General features: G+C 33.7%; 1 protein-coding gene across 1 annotated transcript in view; it reads right to left on the bottom strand.

Moving 5' to 3' along the window:
- Positions 1–20,934, bottom strand: part of RYR3 (ryanodine receptor 3) — a 184,503-nt gene that overhangs the window by 45,270 nt on the left and 118,299 nt on the right. Inside the window, exons 57-71 of the mRNA XM_065685792.1 lie at positions 19,766–19,828; positions 19,272–19,347; positions 18,969–19,092; positions 15,435–15,550; positions 15,085–15,152; positions 14,148–14,269; positions 12,119–12,168; positions 11,367–11,427; positions 10,112–10,350; positions 9,142–9,223; positions 5,322–5,452; positions 3,616–3,936; positions 2,002–2,242; positions 456–543; positions 259–351 (exon numbers count right to left, since the gene is read on the bottom strand). Coding sequence (XP_065541864.1) covers positions 259–351; positions 456–543; positions 2,002–2,242; positions 3,616–3,936; positions 5,322–5,452; positions 9,142–9,223; positions 10,112–10,350; positions 11,367–11,427; positions 12,119–12,168; positions 14,148–14,269; positions 15,085–15,152; positions 15,435–15,550; positions 18,969–19,092; positions 19,272–19,347; positions 19,766–19,828 — 1,875 coding nt within the window. The remainder of the gene's footprint in view (positions 1–258; positions 352–455; positions 544–2,001; positions 2,243–3,615; positions 3,937–5,321; positions 5,453–9,141; positions 9,224–10,111; positions 10,351–11,366; positions 11,428–12,118; positions 12,169–14,147; positions 14,270–15,084; positions 15,153–15,434; positions 15,551–18,968; positions 19,093–19,271; positions 19,348–19,765; positions 19,829–20,934) is intronic.

The following is a 20,934-nucleotide window of genomic DNA, read 5'->3' as shown; positions in this document are numbered from 1 at the left end:
TATATTACAACCCATAATCTCTTATACATTACTTTTTTTCAATTTTTATCTTCTGTCTTTGACTACGTAGCAGACATTTAACAAGTAACTCTAAGGTAGATAGCCTACAGTTTGTACAGTCGTCATGTCTATCATCAAGAAACAATACTATTTTTAATTTATTCTACCCTGCAATCTGACTAGATTTTCACAGCCTTTTTATAACATACTAAACACATGCTGAAGACTTAACTGATCCATAAATTTTTATTAACTTACTTTAGACATCTTGCTCTTGGTGTCGCCTGTTAAAAACGATAAATTGTTGATTTCATTCTGAATCACAAAATTTTGTTCTTCTCTTTTGAAATTCTAAAAATGGGGGGGGAAATCACCAGAAGTTTAATTCACCTGCAGTTACCACATTTAAATTGAAAAATAGAATTAAACGGAATAAAAAGTATATATTGCCTTACATGTGATTTACACCACAGGATAAAAACTTCAGCTACCATTCGAAAGAGTTCATCAGAATCTGCATCTGGTTTCTTTAGCCAATTGGCTCTAATTACAAAAACAAGAGAAATTTAAAGTAAGACAACCGAATATAACAATCTCTATTTAACAGATCAGGTTACATTTGTGTAGTTAATCTTGGAATTGAATGAGAATCACCTCAATTTTCCATGACCATGGTTAGAGAGACCATTTTTCATGGCAGTTTAACTAGGCTCCAACAAAACTCCTAATTCTTCTCTATTTCATGCTCCTCCTTCCCATGTTATCAACACACAGTTTTGTGCCTATTATGTGAACCAGACTAAAATACAGACCTGGTTGAAAAGCAAAAATACTTCCCTGACTATTTCTCCATCCCCTTCCCTCCAACCATCAATCTAAAAACAAACACTGTAAGGGTGTGAAGGAAATGAATGAGCGGGTAAAGCTATAACGTATGAGTGCTTCACTTGGTTGATTTATTTTTGTAATCCAGGACCTAATACAATTTCTGTCTGGGTCTGTCTGCAGAAGGATGCTCAGAAAACTTGGGCAAATGGACTAACAGATGCAGCCCTCTTAAAGATGTCCAAACTAAAATGCATTAATATGACCATGCATAATGTGGGCACCTGACAGCAGACATGAAAGGAATTACTATGTTATAACTTATGTGCATTAACTCTATCTTTCCAGTTGGATTTCTCCATAGCCCAGTTAAAACTGTGGTTTTAAAGAATTTGAAGTTTTTCCGTGCCAACAGGGTATGGAATAGTAAAGCCTTGAGTTCATCTACAAAAAGCAAATAATTCTCAGTAAATTGGTTCACATGACAAATGATCATGCATGCAATGAAAATGCTTCTAACTAGCCCAATATGTAGTAACATCTAAAAAATGTACATGGACAACGACTGCGTAAAGAACAATGTTGTTAAGGATATAATTAAGATATTGTAGATACTGACACACTATTGATACTCTTCAGAAGAGCATCTTGGGGTCATGTTCTGGGACAAAAGAAAGCGAAAGTGTAGGCACGGAATAATCCTGTAAATAGTTGATGAGAAAAAGTTCTAGTAATTCTAAAGGCAATATAATGTTGCCCACTTTTTTTTCCATCTTCAGAAAACAACACAAAGGATTAACATTTTTGTGGTATTATCTACAAATAGATTGGTTCAGTGAGGCAAAATGGTTTTTTACCCTTTAAGGGTTTTAGCCATCTTTTAGTTTGTGAAAGGCATATTCATTTGTAATGCCACTGAACTGCAGTAGCGTATGTAGCAAGTCTAGTCAGGATAAGCATTATTAATGATAATAGTGTAGTTACAATACAACTAAATAAGCCTAATGCATTTGAGAAAAGGTTGTGTATTCAAGGTACATCATTCCATAAATTAAGAATCTTAAAATACTTAGGATCTGATTCTCAGCATAACATTAAATACATTTCTGATTATCTGATCATGGAGTCCAGTACCTTAACTAATAAATATGAATCTAATTATTGTTTTTTATTTACCTGTTGTTGTCTACATAACGTATCAACATTGGATAGAAGGCATAAAGGTCTCTACAAAGAACAGCAAACTCATCAAGAATGAGCAGCTCAGCTTCTTGGGTGTCAGTTTTACTATCTGCTCTCAGTTGCTCCTCTTCTGTCACGATCTTTATAGCTTTCTTCTTCAATTTCTCCAGTGTTGGAATAAAGTGAGTTTTCAGCAGATCAGGCCTAGCTTTGCTGATGATGGGTTGAGCATAAACTGCACATAGAAAAATATAGACAATCTTATGATTAATGTGCAATTGATGTTAATATGAACTCTGGAGTTCTAGAAAGCATAAAGGTCATAACACTTCACATATTTTTGGACTATCATAAGATTATTAATAAAACTACAAATATAGCTTTTGTGTATATTAAGAGATTAAAAGCTAGTTACTGGGAGCTCAGATTGTAAGTATTTCACTTTTAAGTCAAATAAACTATCATGGTTTTGGCAAGTCACACATCTCTAACTTAGAACATAAACAATGTAGGGATTGAGACACAAAGTCCTCACAAAAATACTGGGATTTTTTTGTTTGTTTGGGGTTTTTTAAGTGTGTTTTTTTGTATACCATGTCAGAAAATAGTCAGAAGACGGTGTTCTGCAAGAATTCCTGCATCTATTTTGCCTTGGGCAAGTTAAAATGCATAGAATGAATGCTAATTCAAGGTCATAGATCTATTTTCTACAAGCGTTTGTCATAAAATGAAGATCACTTAAGCCAAAATTCCTTGTAAGAACCTCACTAGTACATTGTCTCCTTACATAGATAAGCAGCCCCTACAAAACTACAAGCAGTGGTCTCTACAGTTAAGCAGCAGACCTCTTACTAAATTTTAATGGAATCATTATTATTATTAAAGAACTTTTAGTATGTAAAATACCACTGAAAACCCAGTGCCAATGGGCATTACAATTTCACAGGAAATTATTACTTTTACGTAGATTTTTTTAACCACCTTACTATATATTATACTTTTACACTGTTTTTTAAGACAAATGATAAAATCTGGATACAGTATATTTCTTCGGATAGCTAGCTAGTAAATGTTACAGGACATTTTGTGAAATCTTTCTGCTCATTTAATAGCTGGAAGTTACTCAGGCAAAGCAACTAATTCTGAACTTGGATTACTTCTGTGATTATTTCACCTTACACTTTTTCTTTCCCTTTTGACCTGATTACTTCATGAATAGAATTCATGTGATTTATACCCCCTACTACAATAGTCAGTTCTTGGATGTCTTGAAAATAATTGGATTTTGATCCATTGGTCCAACTCCAAATTAAATGTTAAGGCTCTTATACAGTGCATAGCAAAGGTAAGATTTTCAGAATCTACTACAATGTATAGAAAGCACTCTGCTTATAGTGATACTACAATGTATGCATAAAAATAACAATAAAAAACCTTTTAAAAATTAAAATATCTTTCTCTTATTGTTATTTATCTATTCTTTATCTTTCTTTCCTCTTGTTTTCAATTACAATTTATTATTACTATAGCACTGAGTAATACAGTAAAGTGTAGCAAAGTAATGAAATGTGATTAGGTACAATTACTCTTTACAAATATTTAGAGTACCTGCAATTCTTTTCATCCAAGATGCTTCATCTATTCCCAGATTGTTGTTAATGATTTTCAGAATGTTTCCAAGGACGATGCTCAGATGCTCAGATGTTATCATTGTACAGCAAGGCCCAGTGCTTTGAGGAACACTCTCTGGCCCTCTTTCCCACCAGTAGGATAAATAGTTGCATAGCATGGGTAAGATAACCTCAATTACATGAGGCATTTCAGTGTATCTTGCTCCAGACTCTGCTAAATCATTAATTTCCTTTATTAGTCCATCCAACTGAGGGATCTCTGGACACATGTCTTCCACTGTATCAGGCATACCTAAAACTGCAAGTAAGGGTATAAAAGAAAAGTATTAATTAACAAAATAAAAGGGAACATATATGTTCATCTATGTTTAAACCCTAAATGACATTGTCACTCAGTTTTTTTTTCTCTCACCATCTTGGGCAGATGTATTAAAACTTTGGGGCATACATGAGGATCTCATCTCATAAATGATGCCCTTCTGATAATGTGCATATAGCACTGACGTAGGCAATCAATGCCACAAAGATACGGCTTTACCATAAGGTATCCTGCAATTATCTGGTGCGAAGCCCAGCTATATAAAAGTGCAGAACCGAGAGCTTATATCGCTATTGGGTAAACTCCAGCCATTGTTTTCATAACCTTTCAAAACTTTCATGTCAATTTGCAAAAGATTAAATCCACTTCAGGGAAAAGGAAAAAAAAAGGCAGCTCAAAATCATAGGCGAGATTAAAATGAAACTGTATCTAATTCACAAACTCTTCACATCTATCTCCCAACAAAAATGACAGGAAAGAATTCAGTTTGCCAGACGCTTGTATTAGAAATTGAAGGGTGCTTAGAGCTTATTCAGCAATTAAGAACCCATCATAATCTAATGCCAGTCACTCTAGTAAAATTCTTCTTCCACTAGTGCTGCTTCTATAAGGTAAAGCTGAAAGGAACAAAGGGCTAGAACAAGCTTTTCATTAACTGCTTTTATATAAAAAAATTAGGAAGCATATGGAATTGATCTACCTACTTCCACCCTCCTTCCCCAAAAGGAACAATGATTTTGGCATGTAATGACTCCTACAGTGGATCAATGAGGAAAATACTGAAATACTTTAAGATGTGAGTCCATCAAGAATAAGGGGGGAGAAAAACAAATGAAGAAAATCTGTGTAAAAGACTCATGTTCCTTGGATTAAGGTTTCATGGAATCAAAGTCATATTCTGTCAGGCATTTCCTATACTGAAATGCAGTGGAGCACTGGTAAGACAACAAAATACGTAGGTAATTGCCCTGTTCACACAAATACGATATTGCACCTCTTGCATGTTGCTAGTAAGAACATAAGTATACAATCTGCTAAGAGGTTTTGTAATGTAGATATGATCTTTGACTAAGCTTCAAATTTTACAGTATGCAGCTTCAGAAAAGAATTCAAACACCACATTCAGAAATACATCCAAATAATCCAAATATGCTAGGAGAAAGACAAAAATGTTAACACAGTCTCAATAAAGCAGAGCAAGGCTAAAATGACAAGTAATGAAAGAGCAATAGTAAGAGTTCTCTACTGAGGCATACATTCAGGTCCCTTACGTTATTACAATTTCTATTACTATTAGTTGGAGAGGAGCAAACAGATGTGTGTTTTTGTTTTGTTTCATTTTTTCCGTGAGGAACAGTACTTACTTGCTCTTTCTCTTGCACTTTTTGTGTTGAAGACAGACAATGGGTTGTAATGATTGAGAGAAGGTTCAAGGAATGCTACTGGAATGGCTGCTGCAAGAGATGCTAAGCATTCACCAAGTGCGGGACGCTGCCTGCATGAGACACCAAAATTTACCTGAGAGGAAAAGTCTTTCACAGGCTTTCAATGTCAAGCATGCATTATAAAGCACCAATATTGACTCTGATTTAATTTATGTTTTTAATACTCTTTGACAATTTTGAAAAATTGCATTTCTCACATGATAAAATTTCAGGAAATTATGTTGGTATAAGAAACAGAGTTTTAAAACAAATCAGCTTGTACCAAAAATTCCATGTTAAAAGGTAAACTGCTCCATAGTGCAACTGTGCAACTACAAACAACACAAAACACATCTAGAATGTGCACAAAAAATAGATTAGTAACTGCATATTATAATAGCTGCAGTTTGCTTGAACAAGGAGCAAATGCACAGAATTTATTTTGGCAGTCATACCCTTTTTCAAGATTTTACTTGTTTTCTGTATATATGTATACATATATATAAATATATATTTCTTTTGCTTCACACATTTACCATTTACATTGTTAAATTGCAAGAAACACTACTGCCACTCACTGAAAGCTGATTTCATGACTTTCTGGGTTTCTGTGTGGCATGTTCTGAAAGAGGCAATACAGCATCCCCCCCAAAAAAACATCTGCATGTTCCTATTTGTCTGTTCTGTACTAGCAGTAGAACTCAGCATCTTGATAAGCTGGATGAAGGAAATGATCCCCTCAAAAATAAACCTCACCATAAAACGAATACTAACCAAGCCAAACCAACAGCAACAAAACATGCTCATCATCTGCCTGCATACATACTACATACCAGAAAAAAAAAAAAAAAAAAAAAAAGAAAGGTGGAAATGTACAGATGAAGGTGCAAGAGATTCTGAAGCAGTCCCTTTCAGCATAAGACTAGACCCACATTGGCTAAGGTACTCTTATGAAGTTCTGAATTTCTGAAGCACTGTTTATACAAGATGCCTCACAGATTTTGTTATGCTTGACATACAGATTGGATAAAAGTAGTACAACCTTTCATCCTTTGAAGCTTCATGGCCTTTTTTTGGAACAGACATGGACCTGTTGGAGCAGGTCCAAAGGAGGGACACAGAAAAGATCAGTGGGAGGGAACACAACTCCTATGAAGAAGGGCTGATAGAGTTGGGATTGTTCCGGCTGGAAAAGACTCCAGGGAGACATTTTTGTCACCTTTCAGTACTTAGAGGGGGCTTATAAGAAAGATGAGGACAGACTTTTCAGGAGGGCCTGCTGAGATAGGACAAGTAGTAATGGTTTTAAACTGAAAGAGGGTGGATTTCAACTAGATATGAGGAAGAATTTTTTTACAATGAGGGTGGTGAAACAGTGGAACAGGTTGCCCAGAGAGGTGGTAGATGCCCCATCCCTGGAAACATTCAAGGTCAGGTTGGACAGGGCTCTGAGCAACCTGATCAAGTTGAAGATGTTCCTCTTCATTGAGAGGAGTTAAACATTTAGAAGTCACTTCCAACCCGAACTATTCTGATTCTATGATCATTCAGCTTTCAGGGCTAACTACAATATTTTTAAGGTTCATTTGAGTCAACAAAGCCTTCCTCATTTTATGACCTAAAGTCAAAAACTGTGATCCATCTAGTACTTCATCTTCAACTGCCTGTGTCAATGTTTACTTCATAACCATGCTGGGATATGAAGAGTTTTGCAACTTTCTACCCTCCAACTTCTTTTGTTCTAGGAGAAACAAAAGAAATTGGCAAAAGCAATGGCCTCACATAATTAAAAAACATTATAAAAAGGATTTCTGTTCACTTGGGTATTTCATGTAACATGATTCACATTACAGTTTCAAGAGTGAATGCTCATTCAATCTCTGTACAGAATTACTACAGTTTACTATTGTTTTACTGCCATCAAAGAAATGGAAAATGCAGAAATCGATTACCACAAAATCATAAAGAAACCTACACCTATAATCTGTGTATAGGTTTTTCCACCTATAATCTGTGTCATTTGCCTTACATTCTGACCATCAATAAATAGTACATTTTGCAACAGAATACATGATACATTAGTATCATAGATAGTAACCACAGAACATTTCATTAAAAATCAAATTTTTGATAATTTTATAATTCCTACTAAATTTAAAAGAACAGTAAAGTTCTCTTCCAATTTAAATTGTGTGGAAAGTTACAGTGTTATATATATAGGAGATTTCATAAATTTTCCTAAAAAGGAAACATTATTACATCTTTGCCTTCTTTTGGATCAAGGAAAAAACTTGGGGGGGTGTGCATATAAATGTACACAAACACATATTAAAAAGTAATTTGAAAAGACTAACATCAAATGCACTAAGGCTATTTAATCACATGCATAACAATGTCATAATGCATACCCATCTTTCCATATGAAAAGAGGATTCTAAGAAGTCAAAAGAAGGTGAACAATTACACAACAAGGCTAAGAAAATTACTCTTTAAGTACACTGCTACTTTATGTCATATGGATTTCCTAAATTTGAGAAATCAAGGAAAAGCCTATAATTTTGCAGGACAGAAACTAGAAAAGATAAAAATAATTTCAGAGTCACTGACATAGAAAGCAATGAATGTAAAATAAATCACTTAGGAAACTGAGTGGTTCAATTGACTTAACAGAGTAAAAGATACTTAAAGCCAAATTAACCCTTCAGGCAAAATATTTTAGGAACACAACTAACTGGAAACATTTGCTCCAAAGAATGAGGAAAAACTGTCAGAGACTGAAATGCAAGTCTTGGAGGAAGTGAAAAACACTTGAAATATAATGAAATCAATCTAGTCTTTGAGAAACCAACCAAGATAAAAGACCACCAACTGATGACAGTCATGAAGAAGCACTTACTATTACACCATTGCTACAACGGACTTTCTTGCATCTTTCACAGTCTTCATTTTGAGAAGCCTCAAACAGGTGAAATCAAAGTCTTAAACTGAACAATATGGATATGTATGTATGACTAAATACAGCAGTTAATGTCATATTTAACTACATTTTAAAAAGTGCTACGATTTCTTAACTTGCGCAGAAGTTTTTATTTCTTATTAGTGATACAGATATTTCATCAGCTGTTCTAAAAATCTAAAAAATCTAAATTCATTTCCTTGGTTATATCTGTCCTGATCACTCTTCCCTTCTAAAAAGACAACTGCAGTAGGAAAAGGTGGTGCAACTAGATGCTTAAAGGAATTGCAGACTCTACTCTTTTTAAATTCCAAGTAACTGCTATTTTCCTTTATAGAGTTAAAATCTCTCAGAATGCTCTAAATATGCGCAAGATTTTGTGCTCGGGACGACTATTTTAAGAACTCTGTGTAACCTTGGGTGTGAGACAGACACAGCCTACTTAGTACTCAGCCTGCTTACCACTGCAACATGTGGTAGCCAAAATCTGAGAAGCTTGCTGGCAACTCATGGAAAAAATTAGCTTTTCCTATGCGAAAAACAAAACTCCCTGCAGATACACTACCATATGCAGGAGGAATTGTTGGCATTTATTTAGTTTGGGATGGTTTTAGCTTGTTTTTTTGGTTTTTTGCTTTTTCTGGAGTGGAGTTGAATTCTAAGGTATAGGCAACTATATTCCAGCTCAAGTATATTTTAAACATGCTCACACTGTTTCAGATTCACCTTTCATTCGAATTGTTTTATCACCTAAACAACACACTCCTAATGAAAAGATTTTACATGCTGTTTTTCATTCAATACCTTTCAACATAGATGTTTTTCCCAGTCCCAAGGGAATATAGGCTACAAAGAATTCTGTAACATGAAACTTGTACATCACCCACTAGAGGAAAACAAGAGGTAGATATTAATATTTATTCAAATAAAGACTACTTTCTAAATATAAAAAACATTTTACATAATCTGAAAATCAGTGTCTAAAACTTCTAGTGTATGTATGACTGAACATTCTATTGTTATTTATCTTAAATGCACTGTCATCTACATTCATGCCAAAACCTAACAGAGCAGACATTTCAAGAGGCCAGCAAATACTTGCTAATTAGGTATTGCAGATTATCACACTTGCAGCGTACAGTTTTAAGTTAAACAACATCAGTCTGTATGTTTAACTTCCAGGAACATGATCTAAAGGCTCCCCACAGTTTTAAAGAAAGTGGGCTATCATTTTCTCAATTATCTTCTGCTTTGGAACTGTGATCATGCAAATATATACAAAATGCTGGAACAGCATATTGCTGAATCTTGAAGCATTTCAGTAATTTTAAACTGAATGATGTTAAAAATAAGGAAAATTTAAATTAGAATATCTACAGTGGTTTTCAAGTGTAAGAAAAAAACCACAAGAAATTAACAGTGAGTTGTCTCCTTCAATCTAATGACGTAAAAATATGCAACAAAAATAAGGATAATTTAATTTTCTATAGGAAACTAGTCTCATCCACACAACTGGTAAGAGAGCAATTTAGAGGAAACTTTGATTTCTTTCTCTCAATGCTTGCAGAAGTATTGTACATAAGTAACTTGAAACTTACTAAGTCTTATTTTTAAACATGAAATAGAAATAAGGTACTATGCAGCTAATAGATTTAATTCTGGAAATATGCGTGTTAGTGAAAACAGAATTTCATCCTTTGAATTCATGCAATCGTTACTAAAAAGCATTTGTATTATAATACAATAAACTTAAAAAATTAAATAAAAAACTTACAAAGTAAATCAATTCCAAACTGATATTGTGCAATATGTTCAAAAATTGATGTCAAGATGGGTAACAATGCTACTGTAGTATAATTGATATTCTGTGAAACACCCTTGATTTGTGTTCGTGAATGGGTAAATTTTCCAAGCTTAAGATTTTCTGAAGTTTTTTCCAGGTCTTCAGCTGCATTTTCAAAAAAGGCACGCAATCCAGCTTTAACAAGCTCAGATCCTGATTTCATAACAGTTCTGAAAAATAATGAATGAAAAATATTAACTCTGCATTGATCTTTAGTAGTTTTATAGATATGTATGTACGTTACATTCTATCAATCTTTGAAAACATACACATATATCAATGAACTTTATGTTATGAACTGCAAAGGACAGTTACATCTACATAGTAGTAAGCAGCATTAGCTTGGAATATTTCATACAAATTAATAAGAAGAGCTTGCTTCTCAGTCATGGCTTTCCAATTTTTGTCATCTGCTTTCCAATAAGACAATGCCTTCTCAGCAGACATCATAGGTGGTGAGAAAGTTTCTCTGTACTATATGCTCAAGAAAAGTAACTCTTAATTCCTAAATTTTTATGGGAGCTACAGCAATTAGATATGCAAGTCAGGATGCATGCTTAGAAGCATGTTCAAAGCACAATAAATCTAGAAAATGCTACTGCAATACCACCATCACAGTCCCATTCTTCAATGTTTTTGCACTCTTCTCCAAGACCTTAATGAAGCTTTCCAGTGTTATTATTCACAATGAGCTCACTGTCAGGCTGCTGTATAATATAACTAGGCCTGAAAACAGTTCATGTTAGAAAACTATTGCAGCCTGTGTTTTAACATACTGAAGTATTTCAATGGTAAACAGTAAAATTCTGCAAATGTAACTGTGCACAAATGTCAAGGCATTTTTCATACTTCTAAAGCCAAATTTCCCAGTATCAACTAAACTGTCTCAACATACTCTACAGGTATCAATACTTGCAGTTCCAAAGTTTGTGTCATTTATATCTCCCAATAAAGCCTTCAAATACCCTTGGAAATGGTGACAAAAGTTTCAGTGTTTTAATGACAGGCATTGAACAGAAAAATGAGATGAAACCCTTTAGATGGAATATATTAATATGGTCAATATCTGAATTATTGATACTGCTGATAAGTAAGGAATAAAAAAACAGAGAAATAATCCAACTGCTCCTGAAAAGCTTGGGGACATCTATGTAGTTTGTAGCTGGTACAAATGTTGCGAACTTACCGTGTGTCAAGAGACTGAGCTAAGATGTGCAGGCAGTTCACCATTGTAGAGGAATCACTCCCTGGTTAGAAAGAGATACTATGAGAGCACAACAGTATAGAAAATGGAGGATAATCTAACAATCCAAAATGTCATTATTAGAGATGCAGAGGTTAAACAAGACACAAGTCTACCACCCTAAGTCACTGGAGGGAGAGTTAGGTCTCGTTCTAGAAATAACTTTCAATTTCTTAAGTCCATTTCCATACAACAGCTTAAAAGAATAACTAGTGGCTACTTTTGGCTCACTTTCATTACTTGATGCTGCAACATTCTGAACTTTCTATCTTGTAGTATCCACATTTCTTTTTTAATTTTCTTATCTTTACCTTTGAAAAAAGGTATGTTATTTTTCCCTAGAAGATATTAAGAAATTAATCTATTGGATTCAACAGTTGGATGACAGAAATCAAAACGATTGATGTAAGATGGCTTTTAAAATCTAAAATTAAATGCAAAGGCATGAGATTTTTTAAAAGGAGTCTAAAAATTCTAGAAGCTGTTATTTGTCCCTTCTCCAACACTTTACATATTCTGTTATTTGTTAGCTTCAGAGGCACATTCAGTGAATTCACTAATTGTATTGGAAGTTTATGCATCATTTCATAGATTTTTTCCTATAGCTTGTGAAAAGGCAGAGGTGAGATAGAAGCAGTGGTTATGCATTCTTTATGTTTTTAACTTTATCATAAAGATCTTTCTTAGCAACTTACCAAAAAGTGAGATCCTATGTCTAACAAGAGCAGCTAGTTTGCAGAACAGGCTAAAGTAGAAAAGAACAGAAAGAGCAATACAAGACAAGACAAAGATTAAGATTTATTTAGAATGAGAGGTAAAGAGTAGTAGGGATATGAAAGAGAACACACAACATAATTCCTGAATATGCACATCCTGAATCATGCATGATGATAACACACTATTTAAAGCAATTTGTGAAGATATCCTTTGTAAATAAATAAATCCGTGTTTAGCCACTACTGATGATAAGATGAATCCTGAAATGTAAACAAACGAGAAGAGCTTCTGGCAAGTATGTCAGAAACTTGCATATCTAACCTATTTATTAAAATAATAGGATAATTAAGAGAAAGCAAAAATCACCAACTCTGACTACTTCAACTTCTGAAAGTAAAGACAGCTGTGCATACATTTTTATTATCTGTGCTATACATTACAAATGGAATTAGGATGTAACAAAAAATGAAGAAAATATACCTTACGAATTGCTATGGTCTCCTACTAACAAGAGATTGTCATTGTTATATCACAATAGTAAGAAAATGTTATACTTCCTATAAGATGAAAATAACTGATAGTCACTTTGCTCAGTGACAAATGGAAAAAGATTTATATTTTTGAATTTATAATAGCACATATGCAGACTAGAGATCTAACTTCCTGCATGTATGAGCTTTTGTGAAGGTGTTTTGTACAACACCAGTAATCATCTTTCTAGCTTTATTAAGCTGACCTGACTAACTTCAGAGAAGCAATAGGGTATTCAGAAAGAGAGTATGAAATTGAATTCAAATGAAACGAAATGAAATTAAACAAAGCTTCAATCCTCCTGAACCTGAGCTGGCTTCCACAGGTACTGGAGGACTATCTTGTATATTTGTATATAATATATCTGAAAGCTCAGTAAAACAGAATTTTAGGGACATTATGTCCACTCAGTCTTATGGGCAACTGCTTTATAATAACTACTGCACATCTAGAAGATGGAAACAAAAGGGTAATAATAATTTAGAGAAATGCAAAGAGACACTGGAAGATAAAATGAAGAATAGAATCAAGGAAGTTCAGTGCTAGGTCTGATGTTATGTAACAAGTTATCTTTACTTTCAAATTTTATATCTAGTCTTCCACTGGAAAAGTAAACTGTTCAACTTAGTGAAGGAAAGCAAAATAAATTTAAGAATCTGACAGTTTGCAATGTAAGAAAGCATGAGCATAAAATACAGTTTGAGAGATTATGACACAAAATTTCCCAAACAAAATAACTGGTGGCATACCCCTAAATGGAATAAAAAATTGGCAACAAAAATATTAGATGACAGTCATCACTAAAAATAAATTAAGTACTGATTTTTAAATGTTAATTGCAGAAAAATGAAACCCGTATTTTTGTAAAGGCAACACATTATAAATTAAAAGGCAACTGTCTCTTTTTAATTGAGTTTTCTAGAATAACTTTGAGTCAAATGGCTGACTTTGAGTCAAATATAAAACAGTACAGACATCTAAGTTATTAAATTCCAGCAATTTCATTTTGGGGGCAGAATTAATTTTGTAGAGAAGGAAGAATCCATAATGACACCTAAAAAGCTGCATCATGGTATTTTCACATTTTTTGATATCTGAAAATTTAAATGTGAATCTATTTAAATAACTCCACTGTGGGATAAGCTTCAACCAGAAACTGCCATCAACAATGACATGCAAACCGATCAGAAACTAAGCTTTATTATAGTTCCATTGCTCACAGAACCATTCATTGGTTTTGATGTTATCCACAATTAGATATTGTTAGTATTATTACATATACTTAATTCTTTAATTATGTACTTAAGAATACTAAAATGAGGAATTCTATTCACTCACTGCCATTCTGATAGAGAATAAATTTATTTACTTTCTATCTGAGGAAACTGAGCTTTTGAACTATCATTCCTTTTAATCTAAGAGTTGTTTGATTTTCAATATAGAACCCTCCTGTATACATCTTAATTTTCTACTTACCTTGCTACCATTTCCTTTTCCTTATTTGATGCATATCCACTGCTACTGAGTGTTTTTGTTGGAGAAGACAGGAAGTAGAGGCAGTGATTTGTAAAGTACTGATCAACTAATGGTAAAAGAACCTAAGAAATACAGATACAAAATGTATTTTTCACAGAGCAAAATGGTAAATGTTGCAACAATGCTCTGATTGGTGAGTTTATTCAAAGAACTTTCAAGTTCTGTAGCAGCTGTATTTTCTCATTTCACACACAAAATAATAAAAATTAAAATCTTAAGTCTTACAATTTTACTTAAAATTGATATAAATAATAAACAAAGTTACACGAATCTATTTTGGATCCTATACTGTAGGCTTGTCTTCTCACATTCAATAAAGATAAGTAACACTGAACTAAGAGGACCCTTCCTCTCCACTATTTACATAAATCTCCGGTACAGATACAAAGGGAGAGGGCTTTTTTCTTTTTAAGAGCCTAAATTAAATTCTAGGCATTCCTTACTTCAAATCTGATTATTGACAACACTTTTTTTCTAGGTACACAAATGTATATAACAACACTATGCATAGAAATATTTCTTCCTCTTAATTAAATGATACTATGCACTTCAGTGGTATACCAGGGCAAAAATTTTCAGAAATAATTTATATATTCAGTGAGAGTATTTAATTTCATATAATAAATAAGCTGCCTTTTAATTTCTATGTTCCTTCTCGTGTCAAAGCAGATATTTTGAAATATTTGGATCTACCAAATGTGTTGAAATAGTTTTGAAAGTATTTTGAAATACTTGATAACATTTAATTTATTACTTACCATGAAAAAAATGGGATAGATATATTTCTATTACCTGAAAAGCAGTCTAACATTAAAAATTTCCAAGTTCTGTATAATGGAGTGTATATGTACATTACTTGAAATACTAAATCACTCACTTTGGCAAAGAATTTTATTTCTTGGTCATGTGGAGATTTTTCAGTTTTTCCACTGGTTACAATGGCTTCTGCAAGGATACAATCAAGGCAGACACAAATAAGAAGTTGTCTAAAAATAAATAATAGCTCTTTGATATATCTTTGTAATCTTATTTTTGCTAAAATACAAATAAAACAGCAGAAAGAGTTTAGCTAGTTAAAGATGCCCAAGAATTCAATCTTCAAATTAAAAGACAGAATTCAAGCTTCTTAAATGAAAGAAGTGGCTGCTACAAATTTAAACATACCAATATCCAGATATTTAGCTATCAACAGTTTTAATTATTTTCAAATTAAAAACTGCAGCTTACCCAAATGTGCAATAAACTCTTGAGCAGAATCAACGTACGTTAAAATTTTCTTCAGGAACTTAAAGGCAAACCTCTTTTCCATGGATGAAGCATCCAAATCCATGTCATTCAGATCCCTGTTTTAGAAAACGTTAAGATAAGTATCACTGACAATGACAGTACTATGAAACATTTCATTCCTCATTATTTTTGGTGTTAATTTTCAAAAGAAGAAGAAAATGACCTTCCACAGCAACTCTTAGTCGTCATCTACATAGCCAGAAATGTTAAAATAAGTTCATGTTTCTCTAAGTGGAATAATAGCTTTGGGTTAAAATTTCCAAAATGCATGTGTTTTAGAATAGGGACTTCAGAGAGCTACCTTATTGCACAAATGAAGCCATAGTTCACTTTAATCCAACAAAGCAATGCAGTGGCCACTCAATTTCTACTGTTCACAGATCAAAGTGCCAAATGTTTAGGAAGTCAGCAATTGCATCTTTACACAATCAGTCTAAGTACTACACTCAATTTCATTATTCATATTTTTCTCCTTGAATTTTATGAAGTCAAAATGACTTAAATTACTAAATGAAAACCTAAATGCAACTATCAAACCACTATCCTATTCAAAGTAATTTAAAAACTGCAACGGTATGTGATACTTTACGAATGTGCATGTATTATGTATTCTTTGAGATAAATTAATGACCTAAATCATGACTAGTACATTCAAATATATTAAACAGGAACAAAAACATGTATGGTTAGCTGTGCCTAGATTTAAAATATTAGATTTTACTTCAGCTACATATAAAACCTACCTTACTGAAATTCTAAAATTCTTTAGGATCACAGAAAAAATTAGCTTGGAAGGAACCTCTGAAAGTCATCTCAGCCAAGTCTCATTTCCAGTCAAAGCTAAATTCAAAGTTAGATCAGGTTGTTCAGAACCTTGTCCAATAATGTACAGAGTATCTTCATGCACTGAAATCTCATAATGTATGCTGGAGACCCTACTGTAATGTTTGACCACCCTCACTGTGGAAAAAATAAAGGCAAAATACTTTCATACATCTAACTGGAATTTCCCTTGTAACAACTTGTTAATTTGAAGAGAGAATGACTTCTTTCTCTCTGTAACCTTGCACTAAGTATTTGAAGACAGTATTAAAACCCCATTGTAGCCTTCTGTTTTAATACTGAAAAAATCTAGCCTGTCCACAGACCCTCTCCTGGCATGACATGCATGCCAATTCCTGAAGCATCTTGGTGACATAACTTTATAGATTTTGAATTTATTCTGCTTTCAAACATACTTGTTTTTACAAGTCATTAATTCTTTCTTTCTTCGTTTCCTTGAAGCTTCCTTGTATATTTGTTTAGTTTGCAACTTTTTCATGGTCTCTTTATTCCAACCTTAAAAAGACTAAACTGTACTTGAGACTTCCTGTTCATATGGTAGTCTATGCCCACCATACATCTAACTGGCTTGCCAAGTACAGAACAAACATTAAGGGAAACCTTGTTACCCAAAATGGTTACTTCATTTGCTACTTCAGACTCTTGAAATAGCAGATAGGAACTCCCTTTCTCAATTAGAGAAAATGACCTTAAGTGAGGAACTGGTAGTTTGTGGCACTGAGGCTAAAGCAAGAAAGGAACAAGAAAACAGGAAAGTTGCTGGATTCATTGTTGTGTTATGGAGGAAATGATCATTTGTCCTGAGATTCCTTAGCACTGGTATAGAGTAAATTTGGGAGAATCAAGGGTATTAACAGGTATACATGGTTGTCAAGCATCTCCTGCTACCTCACTCTTGGAGTGGGTAATCTATCTAAGTATTTATGTGTATTTTCAGTGGGATCACTGACAATATTATCTTTTTGTTTGTTTGTTTATAATAAGTCATGGTAGCTGAGAGATTATATGTACTTTCCTGTAAATTGAAAGACATTGGTAGCTCTCTTAAATAAAAAAGCTGATACCAAAAGAGATTTAGAGATTTAAAATAAAGATGCTTAACAGAATACCATGTTTTTTCTAACTTACACTTGATTAAGGCCTGAGAGATTTCTCTGTATCTCATAAACACCCAAAAGTAGTTCAAAAGTGTTCTTGACAAAGACAGAGGAGCAAAAATCAAAACAGAGGCAGATGGTATATGTAACATACGCACACTATGCCGCCTATATGTTTCCCGTTAAAAAGAATTTCCCATGTTTTGATGATTAGCCCAACATTTTCAAGACTGACATTCTGGAAATGTGATAATTGCAATCAGTACTTCAAAAAGAAAATTTGTATATATTTGAAATATGCATATAGTCATTTTAAGAAAACACTGAGAAGATGATAATTGTGATTCACCCTTATATAGACAATTGCTGAAAACTCTCAGCCCCTACCCCATATGGAGTTTGAGCAGGCTTTTTCAATCAGTTAACACTGGAAACACTGTCTTCTTAACCTGAACAGATGCAGCCACAAAGAGATTATTAAAACTTGTATTTGAGCAATTCCATTGGTATCTCAAAGGATTACTCATTTACAGGAACTAAACCTGCTTTTCCTATTCAATGGCTCTAAAGCAATTATAGAAGATACAAAAATGTCTGCTGGCATACCTACATTTTGGTTTCAGGCTGAGAGCCTACATATGTGGCAGGAGGGAATTTTTCTTCTAGTAAAGCAGAAATGTATATTTAGAGCTGTCTTCTAATACCTTTAAAAACGTTATTAATTGCTGAAGCCAACAAAGTTGCCTTTTGAAGATCCTAATAATCAATTAGTATACATTTCTGAGTGTATACTTTCACTACAGACACAGACTTGAAAAACAGAAATAAATGAAATCACCTGACTCTGCACATACAGAAAAAAATTGTTCATAAATATAGTTTATTCTACAAAAATGCCAGCAAAACTGCAGTTTCTTAAGTCCTTGGGTTTTCACATACAACAAAGATGATAATTACAGTATATTAATTTACAATTCTATCATATAAGGCAAAAAATATAGTATAATAAGTTATTTTCATTTCATTGACAGTGTATGTCCCCACAAGCGAGCCAACTTCCAGACACAGCAACTCAATTTAAAAGTCTGCACTTCTGCTCAAGCAGAAGTATGAAATGCCCACAAAATAGCCACTTTGTCTTACTGCTCCACAGAATTCAAACCAACATTTTTCTTAAAAAAATGAATTAAAAAGCACTTTTACATAGATGTGTTTCAGTATCAGATCTCAGATTTATTTTTCCATTACACTTACTGACACTGCTGGCTGGTAATTTAGAAGTTTTGAGCCATCTGCTTGTTTAATTAAACTACTGTTGCATTTTGTGTCTACTGTGATCACATACTTATTAAAAATGTTATCTGTCTACACTGTTTCAGAAAGGTCCTTCTAAACATAAAAATAACAAGGATTCTGATTTACATAAGATATGCTAAATGGTAATTATGTTACTAACAGACTGCAGTGAGATAAGGACAATCATCATGGTTCCTGCACAGAATGCAAGCATCTCAAAAAAAAATGTGCAACTTACCGAGATATAATTATACCATTGACTTGAAGGAATTTAAACAGCTCTTGTGCCTTTTCACGGTCTCGCGATTTCTCCTTAGCTGTCAATGTGTCGTAAGGTACCAATAAAGGATGACTACCTCCACCTTTAGTAAGTTGAAAGAACTGTAAGTTTTTCTGCTGCAAGATTTGCTTCAAGAACAAAAGGGAATTATTCAATTTTGATTGTCTTACACTGTCTTCTTTCAGACTGTTTCTTCTCCCTCATTTTTGTCTTTTTATTTTGTCTATTTTTGTGTGTGTGGTTTACAGGATTCTGGCTTACCTTTACTTTCCAACTCCATTTTCTTCTTTTTGGCCCATATGTTATGGTAATTTTCTGCCATTACCTCAGCCATTCCCTACGTTGCCATCAGAAAACACAAGATGCAAAATTAGGATGTGACAAAACTTGCAATTCTATGTAATTTTACACTATTGTGGTAAAGAAACATCACAATTAAGTATCATTTCTACATTCAGCTGTTCTTTGAAGTCAGCATAGGCACAGGGTACATATATATCACATGCTGTTTACAGCCCCTTCCCTAGTTACATGATAACTTTTTCTATGAACTCAGAAGCACCAATAGGATCAATAGTAGAAATCTCTTCCTTATATATATATAAATAGTATGGCTTGCACCTTTTTACAAAAGCATATCACAAACACAGTCACAAGTAGGCTCATAAAACCTGACAAAATTCGAGTCATTAAGTATAAAAGAACAAATATATTAATTCTTTTCAGCACAATATATGCAAAACACAAATACAAACCTGAAGCTCTCTAGAAAGCATCACATTAGAGAGATCAAGTGGTGCTGGGTTATATCCATTTCCCTGCAGGAAAGAAAAAGGATTTATTTTCAGGTAAAAGTATTTCAGACAAAAGAATCAGATACTGAAATACATCATCTCTGTTGTTGATCTGATTAGAGTAACACCATTCGCACTTTTAAACTTTCTTGTAGAACCTGTGTTCACCTTTTATTTGCAACGTGCTGAAGACACACAGGATGATTAACAGAATACATCTGCAGAAATAAGAAGGTTACTGAAGATACTTAAATTGCCCTATTTGCAACAAATGGTTACCTGCTAAGATCTATGCTTTTTCAGCCTAAGAGAAGGGACCAATCATTTGGCATACAAGGTACGCCTTCAATACATGACAGAACAGTGTGGCAAGAGTGTTAATGAACTAAAGACATGACATCACAACATAAAGTTAAAATAGGTTATTGTCTCATGCAATTTACAGACTAAGAAAAAGAAGTGTGGTATATTTATGTAGTCTTTAAAGTATGAGAGCTGCAGTGCAGCAAACCTTAAGTGCTCAAATTAAGCATTATTTAACCTATGTTAAATGTAAATGATCACATATATATCAGTGATTCCGCACTGAAGTTAAACATGTGCTGAAATTCCCTACTCAATCATGTCTTTATCATGTATCTTCTTGGGCAAGAAGGCCCACTGCAGAAAAGTTTCAGCTGGCTGGAAGCACAATTGCCAGAAACAGGAGGACTCCCTGTAAGGAGTGAAGTTTGCTGAAGAGATAAGAAATGCTGTCTTCTAACAAGAGTGCTCAGGGGCCACTTGTGTTAAGCAAAACTGCTGCTGAGGAATGAACCCAATGTATGTTTAAGGTGCCTGATGCTCACAGATAATCAGTGCTGGTGCAACTGTATGTAAGGGATCAGCTTGTGGCTCATCTTTTGTGTACTCCCCCCATAAGTAGTAGAGCTCCAATGCATTTATCTATATTATTCACTATATTTGAACACGAATGTTTAATTCACCTCAAGGGCTACAATAAAAATTCCCCAACACATGTCATAGTTTTAAATAGTTGCCCACCTCCAAGACACATAGTGAGCAGCAGTCTCAGCATGCAATTATTAAATGAGTATATGAAAACTGTCTCCATGTGTTCTGAGAAAATG

Source organism: Lathamus discolor, chromosome 6 (assembly GCF_037157495.1).
Source record: "Lathamus discolor isolate bLatDis1 chromosome 6, bLatDis1.hap1, whole genome shotgun sequence".
In the NCBI taxonomy this organism is placed as follows: domain Eukaryota; kingdom Metazoa; phylum Chordata; class Aves; order Psittaciformes; family Psittacidae; genus Lathamus; species Lathamus discolor.
This window is presented reverse-complemented; position numbering and strand designations above follow the sequence as displayed.